The following is a 22,754-nucleotide window of genomic DNA, read 5'->3' on the forward strand; positions in this document are numbered from 1 at the left end:
GATATTCCCTGGAGAGTCACCCATAAGCAAACCAAAGTATACAGCCATCTGTGATTGACACAACAAGTCACTGACACGAAGATGTCAGAGGACAAATCATTCACACAACTTTACCTCAAAGCAGATCAGACCTACTCTCCAGCTTCAACATTCCTCCCCAAACACTTCTTCCAACTCTTCTGGTCTTTTATGCTCCAATAAAGACAGTAGCACAATCCAGTTTGATCCGTGCGTGTGCAGTGAACAGAGACTCTTCGCTCTGTCACTCTCCCTCTAGCGACTGATAACAAACAGGGGTTTTGGTATCCAGGCTGAAGGAGTTGGCTCTTTTTCACACACCATCTCTGTCAGCGCCTCTCCAATCCCATCTCCCCGTCGTCACACTTTTCTTACCCAACCATCCCAAAAATGCTGTGGGCAGGGCCCTGGCCAAATATGGGGAGGCCGTGTAAACAAGGCCTCAGCTCTGTCTCCTGACTCCTCTTCAGTCTTTCAAGCTGAACCCCAAGAGTCAGAACCACCCGCAAAGACAGCGATGGACAGCGGGATTGTTTTCAGAGTCGCAAGGCCTTTCTGCACCTTTCACTTGTCTAATGTTGGAAATGTGTTTGGAAGGTTACACAATGTTACAATTTTATGTCAATTCTAATGTGTTTATGGACTCATTGGGCTTTTGTAATCAACATCAAGAGTTTAGGTTAAAATGTACGTGAATTTTACATACAAATCATAATAAACAAAATACTTTTGTTGGGAAAAGATGCATTAAATTGATCAAAAGTGACTGTAAAGACATGTGTAATGTTACAAAACATTTTCACTGACAAAGACTCAAAGAATCCAGAAAAAAATCCTAACAATTCAGCTTTAACATCACTCGTAAAATAAAATAAAATAAAATAAAATAAAATAAAACACTTATTTAAAATTGTAATAATATTTCACAATATTATTGTTTTGACTGTATTTTTTAATCAAATAAATAAAATAAAATAAAATATTTTTTAAATGATAATAAAATAAAATTAAGTAAATATATATTCCAATATAATTCACTTATTTTAAACTGTAATATTTCACAGTATTACTGTTTTACTGTATTTATGATCAAATAAATAAAATATATTTTTAAATAATATATATATATATATATATATATATATATAAAAATTCCAATATAAAACACTTATTTTAAATTGTAATATTTCACAGTATTACTGCTTTACTGTAATTATGATCAAATAAATAAAATAAATATAAATTCCAATATATAAAACGTATTTAAAATTGTAATAATATTTCACAATGTTAATGTTTTACTGTATTTTTTATAAAATAAAATGATATAAAATATTTTTAAACAATAAAAATAAAATAAATATATATTCCAATATAAAACAGCTACTTTAAATTGTAATAATATTTCTTTTTCACTGTATTTTTAATAAATAATAAAATAAATTAAATTAAATTTTAAAATAATAATAAAATAAAATAAATATATATTCCGATATGAAACTTTTTTTTATATTGTAATAATATTTCACAGTATTACTGCTTTGACTGCATTTTTGATCAGCATAGAAGATTTATTTTCTTTTTGTTAACATCACGATTTTAGTTTCAAATGTATATATACATTCTGCATTTTGCATAATAATTTCATATTCTATTTTATTAATACCATTTAATGGCTTTTTAATCACCTTTTTGTCTTCATTTGTTCAACGCGCATAATAATAATGCCACGTGAAAAGACAAAAATATTATTGCTTGCTTTTCACAATCTCATTCAAGCTTTCCATTTTACTCAGAAACATTATCAAAATTAAATTAGTTTGGACTTGCAGAAAATATTAAACCAAACAATGCATACTATTCTGAATGCTCATGACAGCAAACCTGGCTTTGAAAGCAAGACATGCAAAGCTATTTCAATGGCTTCCAGACCAGCATTGAGGCGGGGAAGTGTGGTGTCTGTGGTTTCTGAGGTGTACAAATATCAGTGGACCAGCAAAGATTGGCCTTGTTTTGCTCTAACCTTGCCAGCAGCTCCTGTTCAACAGGAAAGTGCTATCTGTGGTCAAGGCACGAAGCAGATAAGACATCAATTACTGAGCTATTAACATCCAAGAAGTGATAAAGCATTATTATCTTAAAATGCTGCCCTCTCAATTGTGGGCTACTCTAATTATGGTGCTCGGTCCAGATTGAGTGAGTTTTAAGATAGTGGTTTACTTCTCTAGTACTGTAGGGAACAAACACTGCATGGCTTTGATTCTTCAAAGTATATGAGATGCATTAATATCATCCAGCCAAAAAATTAGATTCTTTCGTCTACATGACTTGCCTTCAAACACAAAGACAGAAAATCTATCAACTTCCAAAAAGCACTCCAAAACAAATCCATACACAACAAGTCATGTACTAGCTTTGTTTGAGAAAAGAAATGTCTCGTATGCACTTGTGTGCATTGAGGCAGGACACTTCAAGACGCAGCATGCAGGGTTTGACATCAGCAATCCAAACCATCGTTTCTAAAGCGTCTCATGTGATTAATGACTTAAATTTCAGTCTGTCCCTCAAACAAACCTAGTTCTAGCTTTGTAAAGATATGACTTTAGAAAACTTAGACTACAGTGCACAAGTCACACAAGTGTAACTTTTGGAGCTCAAACAAAACAGTACAGTTTTCATGCACTGGTCGATTTTAAGATTTATACAATACACACATTTAAGTTTTTATTTTATTTTATTTTATCATTTGCCTGGGTTATTTATTTGTAAATTAATACTATATGTATTTATTAACATTATATTCCTAAATACATGGTGATTTTTTTTTCTGGCTGTTTATAACATTTTCTGATTTATAAGTGATAAAAAGGAAGGAACAAAGGAAGGAAGTGAGAAAGTATGTTAGTAAGGAAAGAATGAAGGAAGGAAGGATGAAAGGAAGGAAGGAAATAAGGAAGGAAGTGAGGAGGTAAGGAAGTATGTAAGTAAGGGAAGACGGAAGAAAAGGTAGAGGAAAGGAAGGAGGGAAATAAGGAAGGATGGAAGCGAGAAAGTATGTAAGTAAGGAAGTAAGGAAGGAAGGAAAGAAGGAAGAAAATGAGGAAAGGAAGGAAGTGACGAAGAATGTAAGCAAGGAAAGGAGAAAGAAGGAGGAAAGGAAGCGAGGAAGTATGTAAGTAAGGAAAGAATGAAGAAAAGAAAGAAGGAAGTGAGAAAGCATGTAAGTAAGGAAGGAAGAAAAGAAGGAAGGAGGAGAAAAGGAAGGAAGGAAGGAAGTATGTTAGTAAGGAAAAAATGAAGAAAAGAAGGAAGGAGGGAAGGAAGTGAGGAGGTAAGGAAGTACGTAAGGAAAGAAGAAAGAAAAGGTAGAGGAAACGAAGGAAGAAAAGGTAGAGGAAAGGAAGGAAGGAAATAAGGAACGATGGAAGCGAGGAAGTATGCAAGTAAGGAAAGAATGAAGAAGGAAGGAAGTGAGAAAGTATGTAAGTAAGGAAGGAAGGAAAGAAGGAAGAAAATAAGGAGGAAAGGAAGGAAGTGACGAAGAATGTAAGCAAGGAAAGAAGAAAAAAGGAGGAAAGGAAGCGAGGAAGTATGTAAGTAAGGAAAGAATGAAGAAAAGAAAGAAGGAAGTGAGAAAGCATGTAAGTAAGGAAGGAAGGAAAGAAGGAAGGAGGAGAAAAGGAAGGAAGTGAAGAAGTATGTTAGTAAGGAAAAAATGAAGAAAAGAAGGAAGGAGGGAAGGAAGTGAGGAGGCAAGTAAGTATGTAAGGAAAGAAGAAAGAAAAGGTAGAGGAAAGGAAGGAAGAAAAGGTAGAGGAAATGAAGGAAGGAAATAAGGAAGGAAGGAAGGAAGGATGTAAGTAAGTTAGGAAAGAATGAAGAGAAGAAGGAAGGAAGTGAAAAGTATGTAAGGAAGGAAAGAAGGAAGAAAAGGAGGAGGAAAGGAAGGAAGGAAATAAGGAATGAAAGAAGTATGTTAGTAAGGAAAGAATGAAGAAAAGAAGGAAGGAAGGGAAAAGTATGCAAGTAAGGAAGGAAAGAAGGAAGAAAAGGAGGAGAAAAGGAAGGAAGTAAATAAAGAAGGAAGGAAGGGAGTGGGCAAGGAAGGAAGGAAGGTAAGAAGGAAGAAAAGGAAGTAAATAAGGAAAGGAAGTAAGGAAAGAAGGAAGAAAGAAAGGAAATAAGGAAGGAAGCACATAAAAATAAGAAAGGAAGGAAGGAAATAAGGAAGGGAGTAAAACTAAGGAAGGAAGGAAGTGAGGAAGAAAGTAAGTATGTAAGGAAGTAAAAGAAGGAAGGAAGGACGGAAGGAAGAAAGTAAATAAGGAAGGACGTGAGGAAGTATGTAAGGAAGGAAAGAAGAAAGAAAAGGAGGAGGAAACGAAGGAAATAAAGAAGGAAGTAAGAAAGTAAATAAGGAAAGAAGTGAGGAAGTACAGAAGGAAGGAAGGAAGGAAGGAAAGAAGGAAGAAAAGAAGCAAGAAAAGCAGGAGAAAAGGAAGGAAAGAAGTGAGGAAGTATGTAAGTAGGTAAGGAAGGAAAGAATGAAGAAAAGGAGGAGGAAAGGAAGGAAGTAAATAAGGAAGGAGGTGAGGAAGTATAGAAAGAAGGAAATAAGGAACAAAGTAAAAATAAGAAAGGAAGGAAGAAAAGGAAGGAAGGAAGGAAATAAAACAGGGAGTGAGGAAGTAAGAATGTATGCAAGTAAGAAAAGAAGAAGGAAAGGAAGTAAATAAAGAAGGGAGTGAGCAAGGAAGGAATGGAAATAATGAAATAAGAAAGAAAATAAAGTAGTAAGGAAGTAAAAGAAAGATTTCCACTTTCCAGTTATTAAAATACTTCAGACTTTAGCGATAGAAACACCGATAGTTGCCTAATGAAGTAGTGAGTCAATAAAGAAAGAATATTAATGGTGACGCAAGTTCATGCGTCCTCTCCTCAGACAGGACGCATGAACTCCAGCACAAAAGCATAATGTCTGGCTGCTTATCATGTCTCTGGAGTCGGTCCTCTGGCCACAGTCGCTCAATGGAGATGTTTGACTGCGTGATAGGCATCTAAATTCATTTGCAAATGTGCCCTTTCCATTCAGCAATCCTACTGACTGAAGACAGACACTGTTCGGCATGCACGGGTGGGCACTCAATGTTTCTTGAGCAGCAAATCAGCATATTAGAATGATTTCTGAAGAATCATGCGACACTGAAGACTGGAGTAATGATGCTGAAAATTCAGCTTTGCATCACAGAAATAAATTACTTTTCAAAATACATTAACATAGAAAACTGTTATTTTAAATTGTAATAATATTTCAGAATATTACTGCTTTTACCATATTTTTAAGCAAATAAATGCAGCCTCTATGAGCAAAAAAGACTTCAAAAATGTAACAAAAAACTTTGAATGGTATATATATGTAGGCATTTCATAAAGGGGCATAAAACATTGCCAGGGGGCAGCTTTGGGGTCTCGCCTCTTGACCGTAGATTTGGATTAGTTTACACCCTTCTTAAAGGTGGCAGCCAAGAGCCTCCTATTTCTGCCTGCCCTATTTAAAGCAGGGATTGGTCAAGAGGGCAGACTTTATAGCCTTTATAGCCTGTCATCTCAAATGGCTTCAACAGAGAACAGAGTAGAATTTAAATGTGTGCTAAACTGACTGGAGCGCCTAAAATTCGACCCCAGGGATATTAAAAATAACACGACGATACAGTCTCGACAGTTTTAAAAGTGTTTTTTGGATTGCAGTAATCAAAACAATCTCTTGTCGAATAGATAACATAAACACTGCATGGGTGTTTTCTAAGACAGAATAATTTACAGTTGTTGCCGTTTTGGACATTGTGACCGGACTGGATTGGTCTGCCTGTCTCCTCGCAGCGTGAATTGCACAATTCTCAGCCAACGCCTGGAATATTTCACGCAATGCCACTGGAAGCTGAGGGCGCTTGGGACGCAGGGCGGTGTGGAGTAACTGTGGTCAAATGCCCACAGGGAAACTGGGATCTGTGGGATGTTTTCTATTCAGTATTGGGAACGTACCAACCTCCAGACCACCTCCAAACCGCCCACAGTCCTTTCCGACGCATACCACACACACAAAACAATGACAAAATGTGGTTAAAATCACCATTTTTGGTCTGATTTACTAGAGCTGGTTAACAGATTATCCTGCTCTACAAATATATACTACATGCAATCACTGCAGTACTGAACGTGATTTCCTAAATAATAATACATGATCAAATAATGCAAATTATAATATAATTTAAAAATTAATATTTGTTTTAATGTCTTAATGTTTTGTAAAATCTCAGAAACTGAAAGTGAAAGTCTTGACTTAAACTCAATTGAACCCCAGATTTTTTTATTTTTATTTATTTTAAATCAACATTTTTGGTTCTTAACATTTGGGGTCATTAGGGTTATTTATTTATTTATTTATAACGTAAAAAAAGATAATAATAATAATAATAATAATAATAAAATATTAAATAATTATATTTATATATTTATCTTTTTTTTCATGTAAATATAATAATTGTTATTTATACTAAAATAAAAAATAAATAAAATAAAAAATCACTTTTTAATGTTTCTGATGTTCACCAAGGCTGCATTTATTACAGTAATATTATGTAACATGTAATATAACTGTAATTTAAAACTGTTTTTAACTGTTTTCTATTTAACTGAAAGTCTTGACTTAAAAAAAAAAAAAAAAAAAAAAACAGTTGAATCCCTGATTTTTTTTTTTTTTTTTTTTTAAATCACCATCAAGATTTTTGATTAAAATGCATATGAATTTAATATTCCAAGTCTGGGGTCATTAAGATTTTATTTATTTTTATTATTATTACTATTATTATTATTATTATTATTATTATTATTATTATTATTATTATTATTATCATTATTATCATTATTATTATTATTATTATTTTTATTTATAAAAAAAATAAAATTAATGTTTCTGATGCAGCTTATGTTGCATTAATTTGAAATACAGTAAAACAGAAATATTCTAAAATATTACTACAATTTAAAATGTAATTTATTCCTGTGATGCAAAGCTGAATTTTCAGCATCATTACTCCAGTCTTCAGTGTCACAGGATCCTCCCAGGCTCATTCTACTATGCTGATTTGCTGCTCAAGAAACATTTCTTATTATAAGTAATGTTGAAAACAGTTGTGCAGCTTCATATTTTGTGTAAACTGCGATACACTACCACTGAATGGTTTGGGGTATAATAGAGGCTTATAAACTAAAGCATATACTTCCAAACCTCAACAGAATTACATACATTTCCTCTTTGCATTCCTCGCTCTGACTTTCGCTCTCCAGAGAGCTGACCCACCAAATGAGGATGTCTCAAAAAAGACAACAAATCACATGTCTGAGGAACAGAAGCACACCACAACTTAAAATAAGGAGGCTCGCAATTTAGACCACAAGGTTGTGAGGACAATTCTAGTGTCTAGTGACACTGCGGTGTGTGTTTGTGAACTCAATTCGACCTCTGCAATCAGCACTACAAACCCATCTGATTAAATCAGTCTGTGTCGCACACACAGATTATCAGAGACGTGTACACAAACAGCTCTGTCACAAAACTCCAATGAATACTGATGATTTGATGTCGGACCAACGGATGACCCAAACATAGACTCCACAGTATGTGAACTCTGAGTGGCCAGCATTAGTTTAGAAATGAATAATCAAAGCTAGGAAGCTGCGTTGATGTATACAGATTAAGAATTCAATAATTAAATCAATAAATAAAAAAATTGTTTGCAGTCTATTTATAATAAATACATAAATAGTACAAATTATTTATTTAAAAATATTTATTTATAATGGTTTATTTATAATAAATAAAGAAAAAATAAATAAGATATTTATTATAATTAATTAATTTTTTTTTTTTTTTAAATTCATTTGCATTTTTTTTAATAGTGTTTAGAGTAACTAAATTGTTTGGAGGATTTGTAAAACTACTGTAATATTTTTGTTGTCCAAAGTGAAAATAGACCAGTTTTACTACCATTCTGGCTCCACTTTTGGGAAAGTCTAATAATTAAATAGTAAAAATTATTTATTTATAATCATTTATTTATTTAGAATAAACAAAAATAAATAAATAAAATATATAATAATAATAATAATAATAAAATAAATAAATAAATAAATAAATAAATAACAAATGCATAATTATTTATTAAAAAAATTTAACATTTAAATTTAGTAATTTTTTATAGTGTTTAGAGTAACTTAATTGTTTAGGGGATTTGCAAGCAGAAACGTAAAACTACTGTAGTATTTTTGTTGTCTGAAGTGAAAATAGACCTGTTTTACTACCATTCTGGCTCTACTTTTGGGAAAGTCTAATAATTTCCAGCCATTTAATAATGAGACTACAGCTTCACTCACCTTCCGCTGAATCTTCACAGCGCTGGTTGAAGTTCTCATAAGAATCCCAGCGAATCAGAGGATCTTGCGTATTGTAGTCCACAGAAACACTTGGCCCATTCTCAAGATGGTCCATTCCTATGACAGAACATCCACACCCAGTTTTCCTTTATATTTACAAGATTTTTGATTTATGTAATACCTGAACGTGAATGACAATGCAAAGGGTTCTTACCTTGGATTTTTTCTGGGCCGAAAGAAAAAACAAATTCCACTTTTCCGTATTCAGGAAATCTGTCATCTGAAGAAAAAAAAAAGAAATGGACTGATCAAGCCAGTGTCATTAATGCTGTTGATTTCATTAAAACAAACAAACAAATGAACACATGGCACCGAGATGGCACAGCATATTCAAACACCTGATTATCCAGCATACCTTTAAATGTTTCATCGAGCTCATCTTTGCCGAAGACGATGCCCAGGTCATGGACAGCACAGGTATGAAACTGCACTCTGAAGATGACGTCACGGGACGGGCTGCGGAAGCGCTTGTGATAACACTTGAGCTGTGGATGAGAAATTACATGTCACATTACAGCAACAGGTGAAACACAAACAGACTGGAAACGGTAAAAGAAATCACACACTTCTACTAACTGAAAATATGCTGCTTTTCAGCATACCAGTAGATGCTTGAAAAATTACAGTTACAAACAACCATAATGTAACACGTTACAGGTTAAACAAATTAAGGTTGATTAATAATAACATTGATTACCACTAAAAATAATTTTGACATACATAAATGAATAAATAAATACAATAAATAATAATAATTATTATTATTATTATCAAATAATAGTCATGATAAATTGATATATATATATATATATATATATATATATGTATATATACACATACATACATAGTTGCTAAGCAAATAAATAAACAACATTAAATCAAATAAATTGTTTTTATTATTATTAATATTATTCTTAACAAAAATGGTTTTAAATCAATCAAAAAAATTATTATTATAAAATAAATAAAATCATAGTCAAAAATCAATCAAATACATATTTACATAAATACTTAATAAACAAATAGTAAAAACACTAATAATCAAATTATTATTGTTATTATTTTAAAAAATATGGTTATAAATCGATCAAATAAATAAATAGTATTGGAACACCATCATGGAGGATTTCATAAACAATGAATAAATACTAACAAATAAACAAATCATGTATTTGCAGTACCTTTGGTACAAATGTTTATTATTATTACTATTATTACCATATAATAGTTATAAAGCAATCAAATACATATGAATGCATACATAGTTAATAAACGATTAAATAAAAACAATGATATAAATTAAATGAATTATTATCATTATTATTAATATTATTATTCATAAATAAATATACAAACAAACAAACAAATAAAAAATTTGCAATAATTGCAATAATTGTAATCTTAAATAAATATAAACAAATAAATAAATAATGTATTTGCAGTAACTTTCATACAAATGTTTATTTTTAATATTATAATAATAATAATAAAATTAACCAATAATAGTTCTAAATCAAATACATATATACACAGATACGTAGTTAATTAGCAATTAAATAATAAAAACAATAATAATCAAATTATTTATTATTATTATCATTGTTTTACAAACAAATAAATAAATAGTATTGGAACACCATAAATAAATACTAACAAATAAATAAATACTGTTTTTGCAGTAACATTTGTACAAATGTACCATCACTTCCAAAGATTTACGGAAATATGCAAGTGATATTTTTGTATTTTTGTTATACATAAGTTGCTTAAGTGTGAATAAAACTGTTTTACTACTTTTCTAAAACGTTGAATTTCTGGTTTGCATTGCCAGTGTAACTGCTGCGAATGGATTTTGCTTCACTTAAACTTGTAACCACGATTTATGCCTCTTTGTTTTCAGCTGAGGGATGAGTTGAAATTACTTTCTGTGGTAATCTGTTGTCGACAGATATTGACTTGTATTCAACCCAGAACATTCCTTTAAGAGCATGGCAAATCATTCAAATGTAATCTCGCATCGGCGCACGCACGTTCAGCACAGCGAGTTCTATTCGTGGGCTTGGAACGGGAATGTCTGAGAGGTTTTTGGATGCCGGTCGCCTCGCCTTCCCATAATGCAGCAGAGCCAGAGATGTCAGTATAGTGAAAGTATGTAAAACAACAGGGCCTCTCCAAAACCCAGACATGGACATAAAAATGTCCTCACTGACCACTGAGGAAACTGTATCCCTCTTTTTGTTGCCCAAAATAACTATAATTAACCTACTTAACTTGGGGCAGACGGACATAAAATGTACAGCTTTTCGGTTCGGAGGGTGAAACAAAACAAACACGACCGAATTGAGGAAGATGGGGGCTGGCAGAGCATCCCGCGGTTTTCCCAAACTGCAACAGAGGCTCAGCCGCACACATGGGGGGTCTGCCTCGGGGAAAAACGCATCTCAGTGAGTTGCAATTAACAAAACGAAGCTTTTAAAAGCAAGAATTTCCCTGAGAATGCAAAAAAACTCTAAAATAATGATCAATTCTATGCTCATAATTTAATTAGTAATGAAAATAAAAGAAGTAGAAGTACTTTCAGTTGTTATCTCAAACTTTTGGATCCCTTTGATCCTCCTTCGTGCTAACAGTATATTGATCTACAATATGTTTTGGCCAGAGTGCAATGCAAAGTTGTGGCTCGTGTTCAGGTCTATAGATCAGCTCTGATTGATTCTGCTTACTAAGGACTTCCGAAATCGAGTCCATCAGAGAAAGAGCCCCATCTACAAGCGCAGCGTTATGGCAGATGATAAAGCACTCTGCTCTTTTTGGCTTTCGCTATCAAAAAGCTTTCTACGGTAAAACGCAAATAAATCCATGCAGAGAAAAGTGGCTCTCATCAGGAATAAAGGGCTGATGGATGCCCCTCTAGACATCCTGCTTTATTATTGGTGGGTTGCTCTGAGAAATGCCCATAAATGGAGGAAGAACTTGTGCCATGTTTTCCACCAGTTTCTGCGGTCATAATTCAACTGGGAACAGATCATATTTAACCCCAAAATCAAAGAAAAACAATAAGAAATTGAATTTTACATAGGACAATTTTAGGACCAGTAGGACCAAAATAAACTATAAATAATACTATTACTTTATTATTGAAAAATGGCTACAACAAAATTACTGACTTCATTACAGTATTATTTTTGTAAATAATACTTCATGGTGATAAGCCTTAATATGATTAATTATGTGCTTAATCATCATGAAAATTTTATTTTACTATTTTATTATAATTCTTTTTGTTACTGTTATGTTGTTATTTTTGCAATAATATAATATGATATAATATAATAAATATAATATAATATAATATAATATAATATAATATAATACTGTATGGTGATGAGCCTTAATGTAATAAATTATGTGCTTAATCGTCATGAAAACTGATTTTATTTTATTCTAAATGTTTTGATCGAATGGTTTTCAGATTTGGACCACAAAAAAAAAAAAAAAAACACTTAAACCACTTAATAACCACTTTAACCACTTAAGACCAAAATAAAATAAAATCAAAAAATAAAATGCATTAATATTTTTTTGTAATATAATATAATATAATATATAGTTTTATGGTGATAAGCATTAATGTGATTAATTATGTGTTTAATTGTCATGAAAATTATGTCAGATCTTTATTGTACTAAAATGGGCTTTATTTTCTTTATATTTCATTCATAAAAATATGTATATAATAATATGTCTATAATAAATCTACATGGTCCTAAAATGAATAGGCCTAATTGTCTTTATCTAAAATATTATTTTATTTTAGGGTGCAATATGGCGTGGGTTTTTAACAGGTTTTGAGAGATTTATTCTTACCAGGATGTCTCCTTTCAGAAGCAGGCCGGGTTCAATGGTGATGCAGATACTGGTCTGACTGTCTCCTTGGACGTTACTGCAAACATCAGTCAGACACACAACCGTTAACCACAAAAAAACCTGCATTAAACACAAACATGAGCTTAAACTTATTAATGCATGGCTGCCAAACACATCTTTCTATTTGCATTTAACAGAAAGGGTCATCCCTTCTGATAACAACACAACTGCAGTCTAAGGGAATGCAGGAAGCTACAGAGGCTGAGCTCAGTGATGTATGGGAAAAGCACATGTGGGCTTCTCGGAGTGTGTGTGATTCAGAAACCCCCCAGACACAGAGGGCCGCCTGTGATTGGACGCCTTGAAGGCTGGGCTACATGCCAGGGAAGCGTGAGCAATACCATGTAGGAAAACATGGGGTGTTTCTTACTAGATCCCAGATGTGTAGACGGGCTGCATAGCCTGGTAGATCTTGAGAAAAGGGCGGCAACCTGAGAAACCATGAGAGAAAGCGAAAAAGAACAAAGGCGGCGTTATTAGAACTACAGAAGTAGAGTATTTTTTATTTTTATTTTTTTTTATTGATCCTAAATGTTTTGGTTGAATGGTTTTCTTTTAAGTAATGGTTCTCAAATTTTGACAGGTGGTGGACCACGAAAAAAATAACCACTTAAACCACTTAATAAATACTTTAACCACTTAAAAAAAAAAAAAAAAAAAAAAAAAAATATAATATACATTTCAAAGGTGAACATAATATAATATAATATGATATAATATAAAGTAATGGTTCTCAAGTAGTGAACCACGAAAAAAAAAAAACACTTAAACCACTTGATAAAAAAATAAAATAAAATAAAATTTTTACTTTCTATATAAAAGTACTCATGAATAAAATATTTTATAATATATTTTATATTTTAGAATTTAAAAAACACTTCTTTTTTTTTCAAATCCAAATAAAAAAATAAACAATAAAAAAAGATTAAAAACAAATACCGGTAATTTATATTAGGTTTCTTCTTTAACTTAGGATTGGTGCATTTTGCCAAGCAAAATTATTTTTATTTTATTTATTTTGGAATTTTTTTAAACTTATTTCTCCTTTCTCTATTTTTTTTTTTTTTAATCTGTGGATCACTTGGAAACCTTTACGGACCACCGATTCAAGAATCAAGCCGCACATCAATCTCTGGGGAGGATGGATTAATTTACACTACAAATACGATGTGGTCACATGTGTTTCTGACTACCTCTGACTGCGGTTTCAATGATCAGATCACAAAACATTCTGGACCTAGTCTACACCTGTATTTAGCTTGACCTCTTGTGATCGGATCACCCGAGATGTGTGTAATAGAGCAGCATGTTGTCAATCTGACAGAGAGGCGTCAAAAACAGCAGGAGTCGAGACGGACCCCTGAAACCTGCCTTCAACACCTCTAGCAGTCGCTGACAAATGGCCAACGGTCAGAGCATTTCAGCTCACCTCCTTTGGACTCGAAGTTTGGGATCCCATGCATGATGACGTGGTGCAGAAACAGGGGCTTGTTGTTGATCTTGATGTGGCCGGACAGCAGACCGCTGAAATACTGCACATACCTACAGCAAAACAAAAGAGTATAACAAATAATGTAACAAGCAAAACCAAAACAGCAATAATTATAGACAGCTAGGGAGGATGAGATATGAAAGAGTCTGTAACAGGGATATCAAATTATTAGTACTTCTGTAGCAAGTCATCAAGTAATCAGAGAGATGAAAAATCAAAAAGAAATGAAAGATAGCATTCCAAAAACCAAAAACGCATGTATTCACACTAGGCTTTGAGTTCATCCTTTTTATGCTTTCCATTATAAATAAATAACTAAATAAATATAGAAATTATTCAGAATAAATCTGAACAAACTTAATATTTGAATAAATTAAAAATATAAATAACATACAAAAACTATTACAAAAATATAAAAATACTCAAACTGTAATATATAAAATGTATATATTTAAATTTAAAATTTTAAATGTAAATAAAAAACTATTACAAAAATATAATGTGTGTATATATATATATATATATATATATATATATAACAGCATAAATTGAACAAATAAATAATATCATTTTTTAAGAAATATTTGTTTTTTTTTTTATTATTTGGGGTGAAATTGTGTATATGCAATATATATGTAATTTAAAATGTAAATTAAATACAAAAAATATTTTAGAAAAATAAATCATATATAAAAAATATACATATCTAAAAACTGTAATAAAAGAATAGAATAATATATAATATAGTAAAAAAGGTTAAGAAATTAATGCATGAACTAACAATACTTCTACAGCATTTATTAATCTAGGTTAATGTTTATTTATAATTATAATATAATAATAATAATAATAATAATAAATCTTTACAATAAGTTTTCATTTGTTAACATTTGTTAAGGCATTGGCATTAACGCAAGAACTAACTTCAAATACATTACATTTATTGTTCATGGTTAATGTTGATTCCTACAACATATAAATAAACAATTAACATTTAAATAAAGCAATTTTAACACTTTCACTGCAAATATATATACACACATGTACATATATATATATATATATATACATACATATATATATATATATATATATATATATATAAGTGCATTTAGGATACACAGATGCACTTGTTGTACAGTATAATCTTGCTGAGTGTGTTAAATTCTTGGGTTTCAAGCAAGACATATTCATCAAAACATATATTACATAACATGCTATCTAAACACTGTTGTGAAGACCATTTAGGGTCATGAGACATTTTCATCTGCAGTCGAGGAGCGTTTTGCTGCGCTTCCAAACCCTTAGCGCAGATGTCAGGTTTTATAAACAGGAAAAAGCATTTTTCTTCTTGAACGTTAAGGCCGTGTCCCTGGAGAGGGACAGTGACCAACGCTTCTGCATCTTCCTGGCCGAATGCCCGAGGCCTGGTTTCCCATGAACATTCAGTTGTTCCAGGGCCCCTCGATTCAGAAATCATACGTTGCTTCTTTCCTCCTGGAGCTGAGCTCTTACCATGACTCTGCCTTTCCATTTTCCATGAAGGGAGCGCAAGTATGTGCCCCAATGAAATCTAGTTTTAATGAAGCCTGAAGTGCCAGTCCTTCCATACACAGATGGAATGCTTGATTCTGTAAAAGCAGCATATCCGTGGCCAAGTGTTCCCTTATGAGGCATAAATGGGTGTGTGTAGGGGTGTGTACTAAAGGACAAAGCGCTTGTACACTTTTATCAGCGCCTTCTGGTTTGGAACTGCACAGTGGAATTCAAAAATCTGTGAAAGTACTAGTAAAAATATTTATATTGTACATTCATTTCTTTAATATATCATTTTTTAAGTCATAAGCAGCGTTGCAATCTTGCGTCAATGGAAGTCAGAACATCTGACCGTCTAAGCAAAGAGTCATATGATCAATACCTTGCTTATTTGATTAGTGAGCTAATAATAGTGCAGAATATAAAATATTCCTTCTTTCATGTAATTATCCTTGTTTAGAAATGAAGAACAACCAAGTTTGGTCTTGTTTTTGCCTCCACTGTACATATAAAGCTAAATAGGAGAATAGATGGCACTGGCAACCACTTATGTCCAATTATAACTCAGGAAATAACAACACAAACGGCCGGCATCCCAAACATGGCTTTCCAGCGTATCTCCAGTGCATATTTGTGAAATTATCATTCTTTAGGAATTCTGACGTACATTGCTAGTACGTGAGGATTTGAGCATTTGAGCTAAATGAAGATGAATTTGGCGGAGTAAATGCATTCCAGAACAAATTTTTGAGTACTAAAAAAAATATACAAAAATACACACAGACATGCACACTACCACACAAAGTAGAGTTTTTAATGTTTCTGAAAGAAGTCTCTTATGCTCATCAGTGCTGCATTTATTTAATCAATGATACAGTAAAAATTCTAAAATATTATTTAAATTTAAAATAGCCGTTTTCTATTTGGATATATTTTAAAATGTAATTTATTTGTGTGATGCAAAGATGAATTTTCAGCATCATCACTCCAGTCTTCAGGGTCACATGACCCTTCAGAAATCATTCTAATAGCTGCTCAATAAACACTTCATAAATGTATTTAAAATAAAACAATAAAAACTTCATAAATGTATTTAAAATAAAAAAAAAAAAAAAACTGAAATGAGTACATTGCATAAGTATTCATACCCTTAACCCTCAGGTTGTGTTTGGGTCATTTTGACCCGAGGCCTGAGAAGTATTTTCTTTCTCCCAAAAATGTTACTTAATGTTATTGCATTGGACTAAGATTGACTGCAAACATTTTTAGTTTTCGTGAAACATTTTTTTTTTTTTTTTGTTACACTTGTGATGTTCCCAGTCAAAAATGACCAGTCTACAAAAAATAGCTTATAAATAATTTTGTTGATATTAAATAAAATATGCAAAAATGCACTGTTTATCACACTAGCATGCTCTAATGTTTAACCAAGAAATTTGTTTTGAAACGCTTTTGTTTTATACAAAATTAAAAAAAAAAAATACTCAAAAATGACAAAAAATAGTTTGTAGGCCTCTTGTTATACAATATTATCACCAAATATTTCATAGGCCTCATTAATCTTTACATACCTCAGTTTTTGAGTGCAAAAAAAAAAAAAAAAAAATTTGTGGATAATTTTGTCAATATTAAATAAAATATGAAAATAATTGCACTGTTTATCACACTAGAATGCTCTAATGTTTACCCAAAAAAATGTTTTGAAAAGCTTTTGTTTTGTACAAAATTTTTAAAAATTGCAAAAAAAAAAAAAAAAAAAAAAAAAAAAGAAAAGAAAGAAAATTACACTTACAAAAACGACTGGCCTACAAAAAATAGCTTATAAATCTCTTGTTATGCAATATTATCACCAAATATTGGTATCAATCTTTTTGTCAGCCGTTCTTCTAAATTAGGAATGGTTTCGTGTTTATTTTTTAAACTGATTTTTCATGATAAACAGTGCAATGTTTTTCATATTTTTTTTGCATATGCAACGCTGGCAGTCCTGAGGCAAAATCAGACATGAGGTGTTTAGAAACCTTGGAGAGATTATGTAACATCAAGCATTTTACTTTTAAGGACATACCACACTGTCATAGGGTACGATTAGTTAAACAAAACTCTAACTTCATCTAACAAGACTATACAAGCATCGCTTGCACGTTATCAGGAGGGTGAAGCTCATAAATCTGAACAATGGCTGAAGCCGAACGCTCACAATGAGGGTCAAACTCATAAAGCACAAAGATAAGAGTTCACATGGAGAAAACAAAGCACCACTGACCTTCTCTGGGAGGGTTGACCCACAGGAAGCACTTTATCTTCATAAAATCGCTTCATGGCGAACCTGTCCAGAGCCTGGTCTGCACTGCAGAGGCAGAGGAAACACTTACATTATTGTAAACGTTTGGGTCACTTTCTCCAAGACAAAAAAACAAAAACACATTCATAATAAAGAATCTTTGTCTTGTTTTCCAGGAAGAGTACTTAAATGTGCTTTTTGAGTTTACTGGAAGCATTTTGGTCCATAAAAATAGCATGAATACACTTTTTGCATCAGGGATGAATTTGATCAGCACTTAATTCGAGTCTTGAGACAAATCCGCCTTTGTAAAATGATGCAATTTGGCGGTTGTTGTTCCCGCCGCCCCCCGCTCATGTGTTACCTAACGCGTGGCCGGTCTTGTGATGTGAGATTAAAGGTCTTTCCATAATAAGCGATTCAGAGGAGCATCTTTAATTCAATAAACACAGACAGTACGCTGTCTACATGACTTACCTCGCTGATATGTTGCTGTAATGCATGTACGCAGCCACAACTACCCCCGTTCGACCTCGGTTTCCCTGCACGAGGAGAGACAGATGGGATTATCAATGCATGCAATACATTATTCCATGTCTCATTATATACAAAAGATATGAAACTCAAATTTTCAAATGGAAATCTTAGTTTGTTTATTTTTTATATGACACAACCCTTTTTAAACCCTTTTAACTAACAAATGCCAGTTCCTTGATCATCATCAAAGAAGTGGCATCAGCTTTTATTGGGAAAACAGTAGCACAAACATTAGCAATGGGAAATGAGATGCTTTGTGGTATTAATTAGTGTTTGCCACTCAAAACAAATAAGTTGTGTGTACAAATTACAGAAATCAGTATGTATGATAATAATAATTTTTAAAAATTGCAAAAAAAAAAAAAAAAAGAAAAAAAAGAAAGAAAATTACACTTACAAAAACGACTGGCCTACATGTTTATTTCAGTTAGTAGCCAAGGCAGCATTTCTAATTTTCATTTAGTTTAAGGCAAAGCACTAAAATTACTAAACTAAAACTGAAAAGAACTAACCTAAAACTTAAAAAAAAAAAGAAAAAAAGATGCTTTGTGGTATTAATTAACTTTGTAACAGAAATTCTGATAATCTCTGATAATATCATAAAAATATTATTTTTATATACATATAAAAGTATTTTTATTATATGTATGATTCCATAAAATTGTGAATTATCATTAACTACAAGTATTATTATCGTTAAGTAAAACAATAAATTAAAATAAAAAATAAAATAAAATAAAATAAAATATAAAAAAATAAAAATAAAAAAAATAAACTAAACAAAATAAAATGTTTTTATTTCACTTAGTAGCCAAGGCAGCATTTCTATTACTATTCTATTTTCATTTAGTTTAAGGTGAAGCACTAAAATTACTAAAACTAAAACTGAAAACTACTAACCTAAAAAAGAGATGCTTTGTGGTATTACTTAGTTTTTGCCGCTCATTGAACTGTTTTTATAAATTACAAATATCAGTATGTCTGATAATATCATAAAAATATCAAAATATTTATATCATATGTACAATTCCATAAAATTGTACATTTTCATTAACTACAAGTATTATTATCGTTAACTAAAACAATAAAATAAAATAAAATAAAATAAAATAAAATAAAATGTGTTTATTTCAGTTAGTAGCCAAGGCATTTCTAATTTTCATTTAGTTTTAGGTGAAGTACTAAAATTACTAAAATAAAACTGAAAAGAACTAACCTAAATTAAAAAAAAAAATAATAATAAAGCCAACAAAAGCACACACTAATCTAAATTGTAAAACATAAATTAAATACATAAAAATAAAAACTCACAGCATTAATAAATATTATAATACAACATTATAATATAATATTAATAGAACACTGTTCCAGAGTTCAAAAGGTACTTCAGAGCATGAATGACCAAAACTTTACGATGCATGAGGTCATCAAAAAACTATTTCATGTATGGTTTTGGGTCATTTTAAACACATAGTTGTGTTCTTTCTGAATGAGTGAACATTTCCACCATCAAGCCTTCTCCTCGTGTTTCCACTGTAACAAAGAACAACACAAGTTGCCATAACAATGCAGTGTTTATAGTTTCCTGCAGCAAAGGCAGCCTATTTGTTTTTAAGACATTTCAGATCACAACCTCGCTTGGCAGCACTGCACCGCTTAGACCATTGAGAAAGCTCTCACAGAGCACTCGTAATGGCTATGATGCGTCTTGAAGGTGTGGAAAGAGTCGGGTCTGTTTAAAATCAAGTGGGAATACAGCAAAATGGGATTGTAAAAGCACTAGGCGCATATCGGGACAGACCTGGGACCCTTTGAGAAGCAGCGGTCGAGAAGGTAACCCACAAACCCCACAAGAGGCTGTTTTTCTGACGTTTATACTCACGAACTGAATCCCTTTCATTAGCGAGGCCCTTAATGATACCGCTATCCTCAAAAACAACAAGAAACGTTTTACAATCTAACTTCAAAACGCATTGTCATCATTCTAATGTTTGTAAGTGGCAACCAGCTATGTGACTTAACCAGATCAGAAGGATACGTTCAAATGAATTGTTTAAGAAAACAGATTTGCTTGAACCTCAAGACAGGGTCAGGCAAAGGGTTTCAAAACAATGGCCAAGTAATAACTTCACAAGTCAGATCAGTCCTGTTTTCGTACATAGAGACTCTGGAATTGCATCATAAACCACACTGTCCAGACCAACATAACCTTTAATGACCCCACACCACCTTAGGTTATTAAGAACTGCCTGAGAACGCCATCTACTGACAAACCACTATGGCTGCTATTTACAGTAACTATAATGTGCAGATGGAAAAGCTATTATGCAAACATCAGACTACTTCTGTGTTTTAAAACCTAGTGAGCTGCCTTTCTGGCTACTGCCTACTAAGGGAACATTATAACTGTCATGAAACCTCACAATGAATTTCAAAAGAGTAAAACATTTAAAAACAATAATAATATTACATACTTCTTATTATAACCGTAATTTATTGATGTTTACAAAATCAGTTTTATTTTATTTTCTATTTTATTTTTTTCTAGACTATTTTTGTATTAATCAAAAAACATGTCTAATTAATTGAAATCACAAAACCTACCCACAATTTAACAGCAGTTTATTAAAGGATTTAATATAAATAAATATAAATAATAAATATAAATGTAAATATAAATAGTAAAAACTACAAACAACAAATAAAAACAACGTCTTGGCAGTTCAACTGTAATAATAAATAATAAATAATAAATATAAATATTTATAAACCACAGGTCATTCTTAATTACAAAACAATAATTTCCAGCTCTAAAATCTGATTGTAATATAATAAATAAAAATTGTGGTTTGACTATTTTTTTTCCTGGTAATGTCACGGTACGTGCTGGATAGATGAGTCGAGAGACGAGATACGATACAAATAACAATTTAATATAACTCTTAGTAGGAACAAGTAGGAACAGGCAGGAACAGAACGATAATCCACACACATCCAAATAACGTCAAGGACCGACAGCAAACTCAAATCACAAGCAGACTTATAAAGGGTGGTGATAAAGACACAGACAGGTGTAGTAAATAAACTAATCAGGACAAAATGAGGACAGGAAGAACCAAATATGGGCACAATGGGAAAAACAAACATAAACAGTCCAAATGGCACACAGAACTCTGACATTACTCCCCCCTCCCGGAAGGCGCGACCTCGCGGCGTGGAAAGGAGTGAAAATAATAAAGTCATTGTGGGAGGAGGCTCTGGTGGCGGACGGTCTTCCGGGAGGAGGACAATAAACAAAGTCCAGGGTGGTGACGACGGAGGGAGGAGCCAGGGAGAACTCAGGAGGGACCCGGAGCAGGAGGAGCCATGCGAGACCCAGACCACAGCCATCATGACGACCCACGGTGGAGCCGACGGAGGGAGGAGCCATGGTGGAGAAAAGGCTGACGACTCCAGGGGGGGCGACCGACGGAGGCGGAGCCGCTGGCGGAGGAGCTGGCGGAGGAGCCCGAGGCGGAGACGGAGAGCCGAAGATCCAGGGCGACACCGAGGATCCGGAGGGCCAAGGCGGAGCCCTAGGCTCTGGCGACCGAGGCGTAGGCGGAGATCCGAAGGTCCGCGGCGGAGCCGGAGCGACAGAGGATGGAGGCTGTGCCAGAGGGAGGAAGGAGGTCCACAGAGCCGGTGGGACGGAGTGACGAGGCGCAGCCGTAGGGACAGAGTCCTGAGGTGATGAAGGGCCGACGACCGACCAGGGCGGAGCCGGAAAGACGAGGGAGCCCGGTGGAGCTGGTGGACCGATGGGCGACGATGGAGACGAGGGCGCTGAGAGCCGTGGTGAAGCCGCAGGGTCGGAGGGCTGAGGCGGAGTTCTGGACTCTGAGGCTGGAGGCGGAGATGAGGGATCCTCCAGCCCTGACGCCGATGGAAGCTGGCAGACCCGCGGCGCACCCACTGCACAGGTGGTGGGCTGAGGGTGAGCAGAGGGGCTGTCAGGGGACAGCGGTGAGCAGACAGATGTTGACATAGGCAGAAGAGGGAGGGTGGGTGGGGATTCCATACAGGCAGGCATAACGAGACAGGTAGATACTTCTGTAAAGAAGTCTATTAAATCCCCAGAGTTATTCTCTAGATCTTCCGTAGAAAAGTCAATCAAGTCCCCAGAGTTATCCTCTAGATCTTCCGTAGAAAAGTCAATCAAGTCCCCAGAGTTATCATCCAGCTCACCCCCAGCAGTGGTGCAGTGGGCAGGGCTCTCCATAGCCCTCACACGCTCCATCTTGCACTCCCCCGTCATGGTAGATGTAGCCGGCTCTCGCACCTGATCGGATGTGTAGGGCTCTGGCTCTGTGGCGATCTTTAGCTCTGTCGCTCGTGGCTCTGGCTCGTCATCCGCGGTGGGCTCGGGCTCAAACTCCGCGTGTCGGGGTGCTGGTTGGCTGGGCTCTGGGTCTTGAGTGGGGCTGG

At 33.7% G+C, this 22,754-nt stretch overlaps 1 protein-coding gene across 9 annotated transcripts in view; it reads right to left on the reverse strand.

Moving 5' to 3' along the window:
- Positions 1 to 22,754, reverse strand: part of tns1b (tensin 1b) — a 312,091-nt gene that overhangs the window by 56,043 nt on the left and 233,294 nt on the right. For all 9 annotated transcript variants that reach the window (XM_051119024.1, XM_051119023.1, XM_051119021.1 and 6 more), the window contains 8 exons: positions 18,228 to 18,292; positions 17,733 to 17,816; positions 13,868 to 13,980; positions 12,809 to 12,869; positions 12,379 to 12,454; positions 8,867 to 8,996; positions 8,666 to 8,731; positions 8,452 to 8,568 (listed from right to left, as the gene is read on the reverse strand). In XM_051119024.1, coding sequence (XP_050974981.1) covers positions 8,452 to 8,568; positions 8,666 to 8,731; positions 8,867 to 8,996; positions 12,379 to 12,454; positions 12,809 to 12,869; positions 13,868 to 13,980; positions 17,733 to 17,816; positions 18,228 to 18,292 — 712 coding nt within the window. The remainder of the gene's footprint in view (positions 1 to 8,451; positions 8,569 to 8,665; positions 8,732 to 8,866; positions 8,997 to 12,378; positions 12,455 to 12,808; positions 12,870 to 13,867; positions 13,981 to 17,732; positions 17,817 to 18,227; positions 18,293 to 22,754) is intronic.

This window comes from Labeo rohita, chromosome 9 (genome assembly GCF_022985175.1).
Source record: "Labeo rohita strain BAU-BD-2019 chromosome 9, IGBB_LRoh.1.0, whole genome shotgun sequence".
NCBI lineage: Eukaryota > Metazoa > Chordata > Actinopteri > Cypriniformes > Cyprinidae > Labeo > Labeo rohita.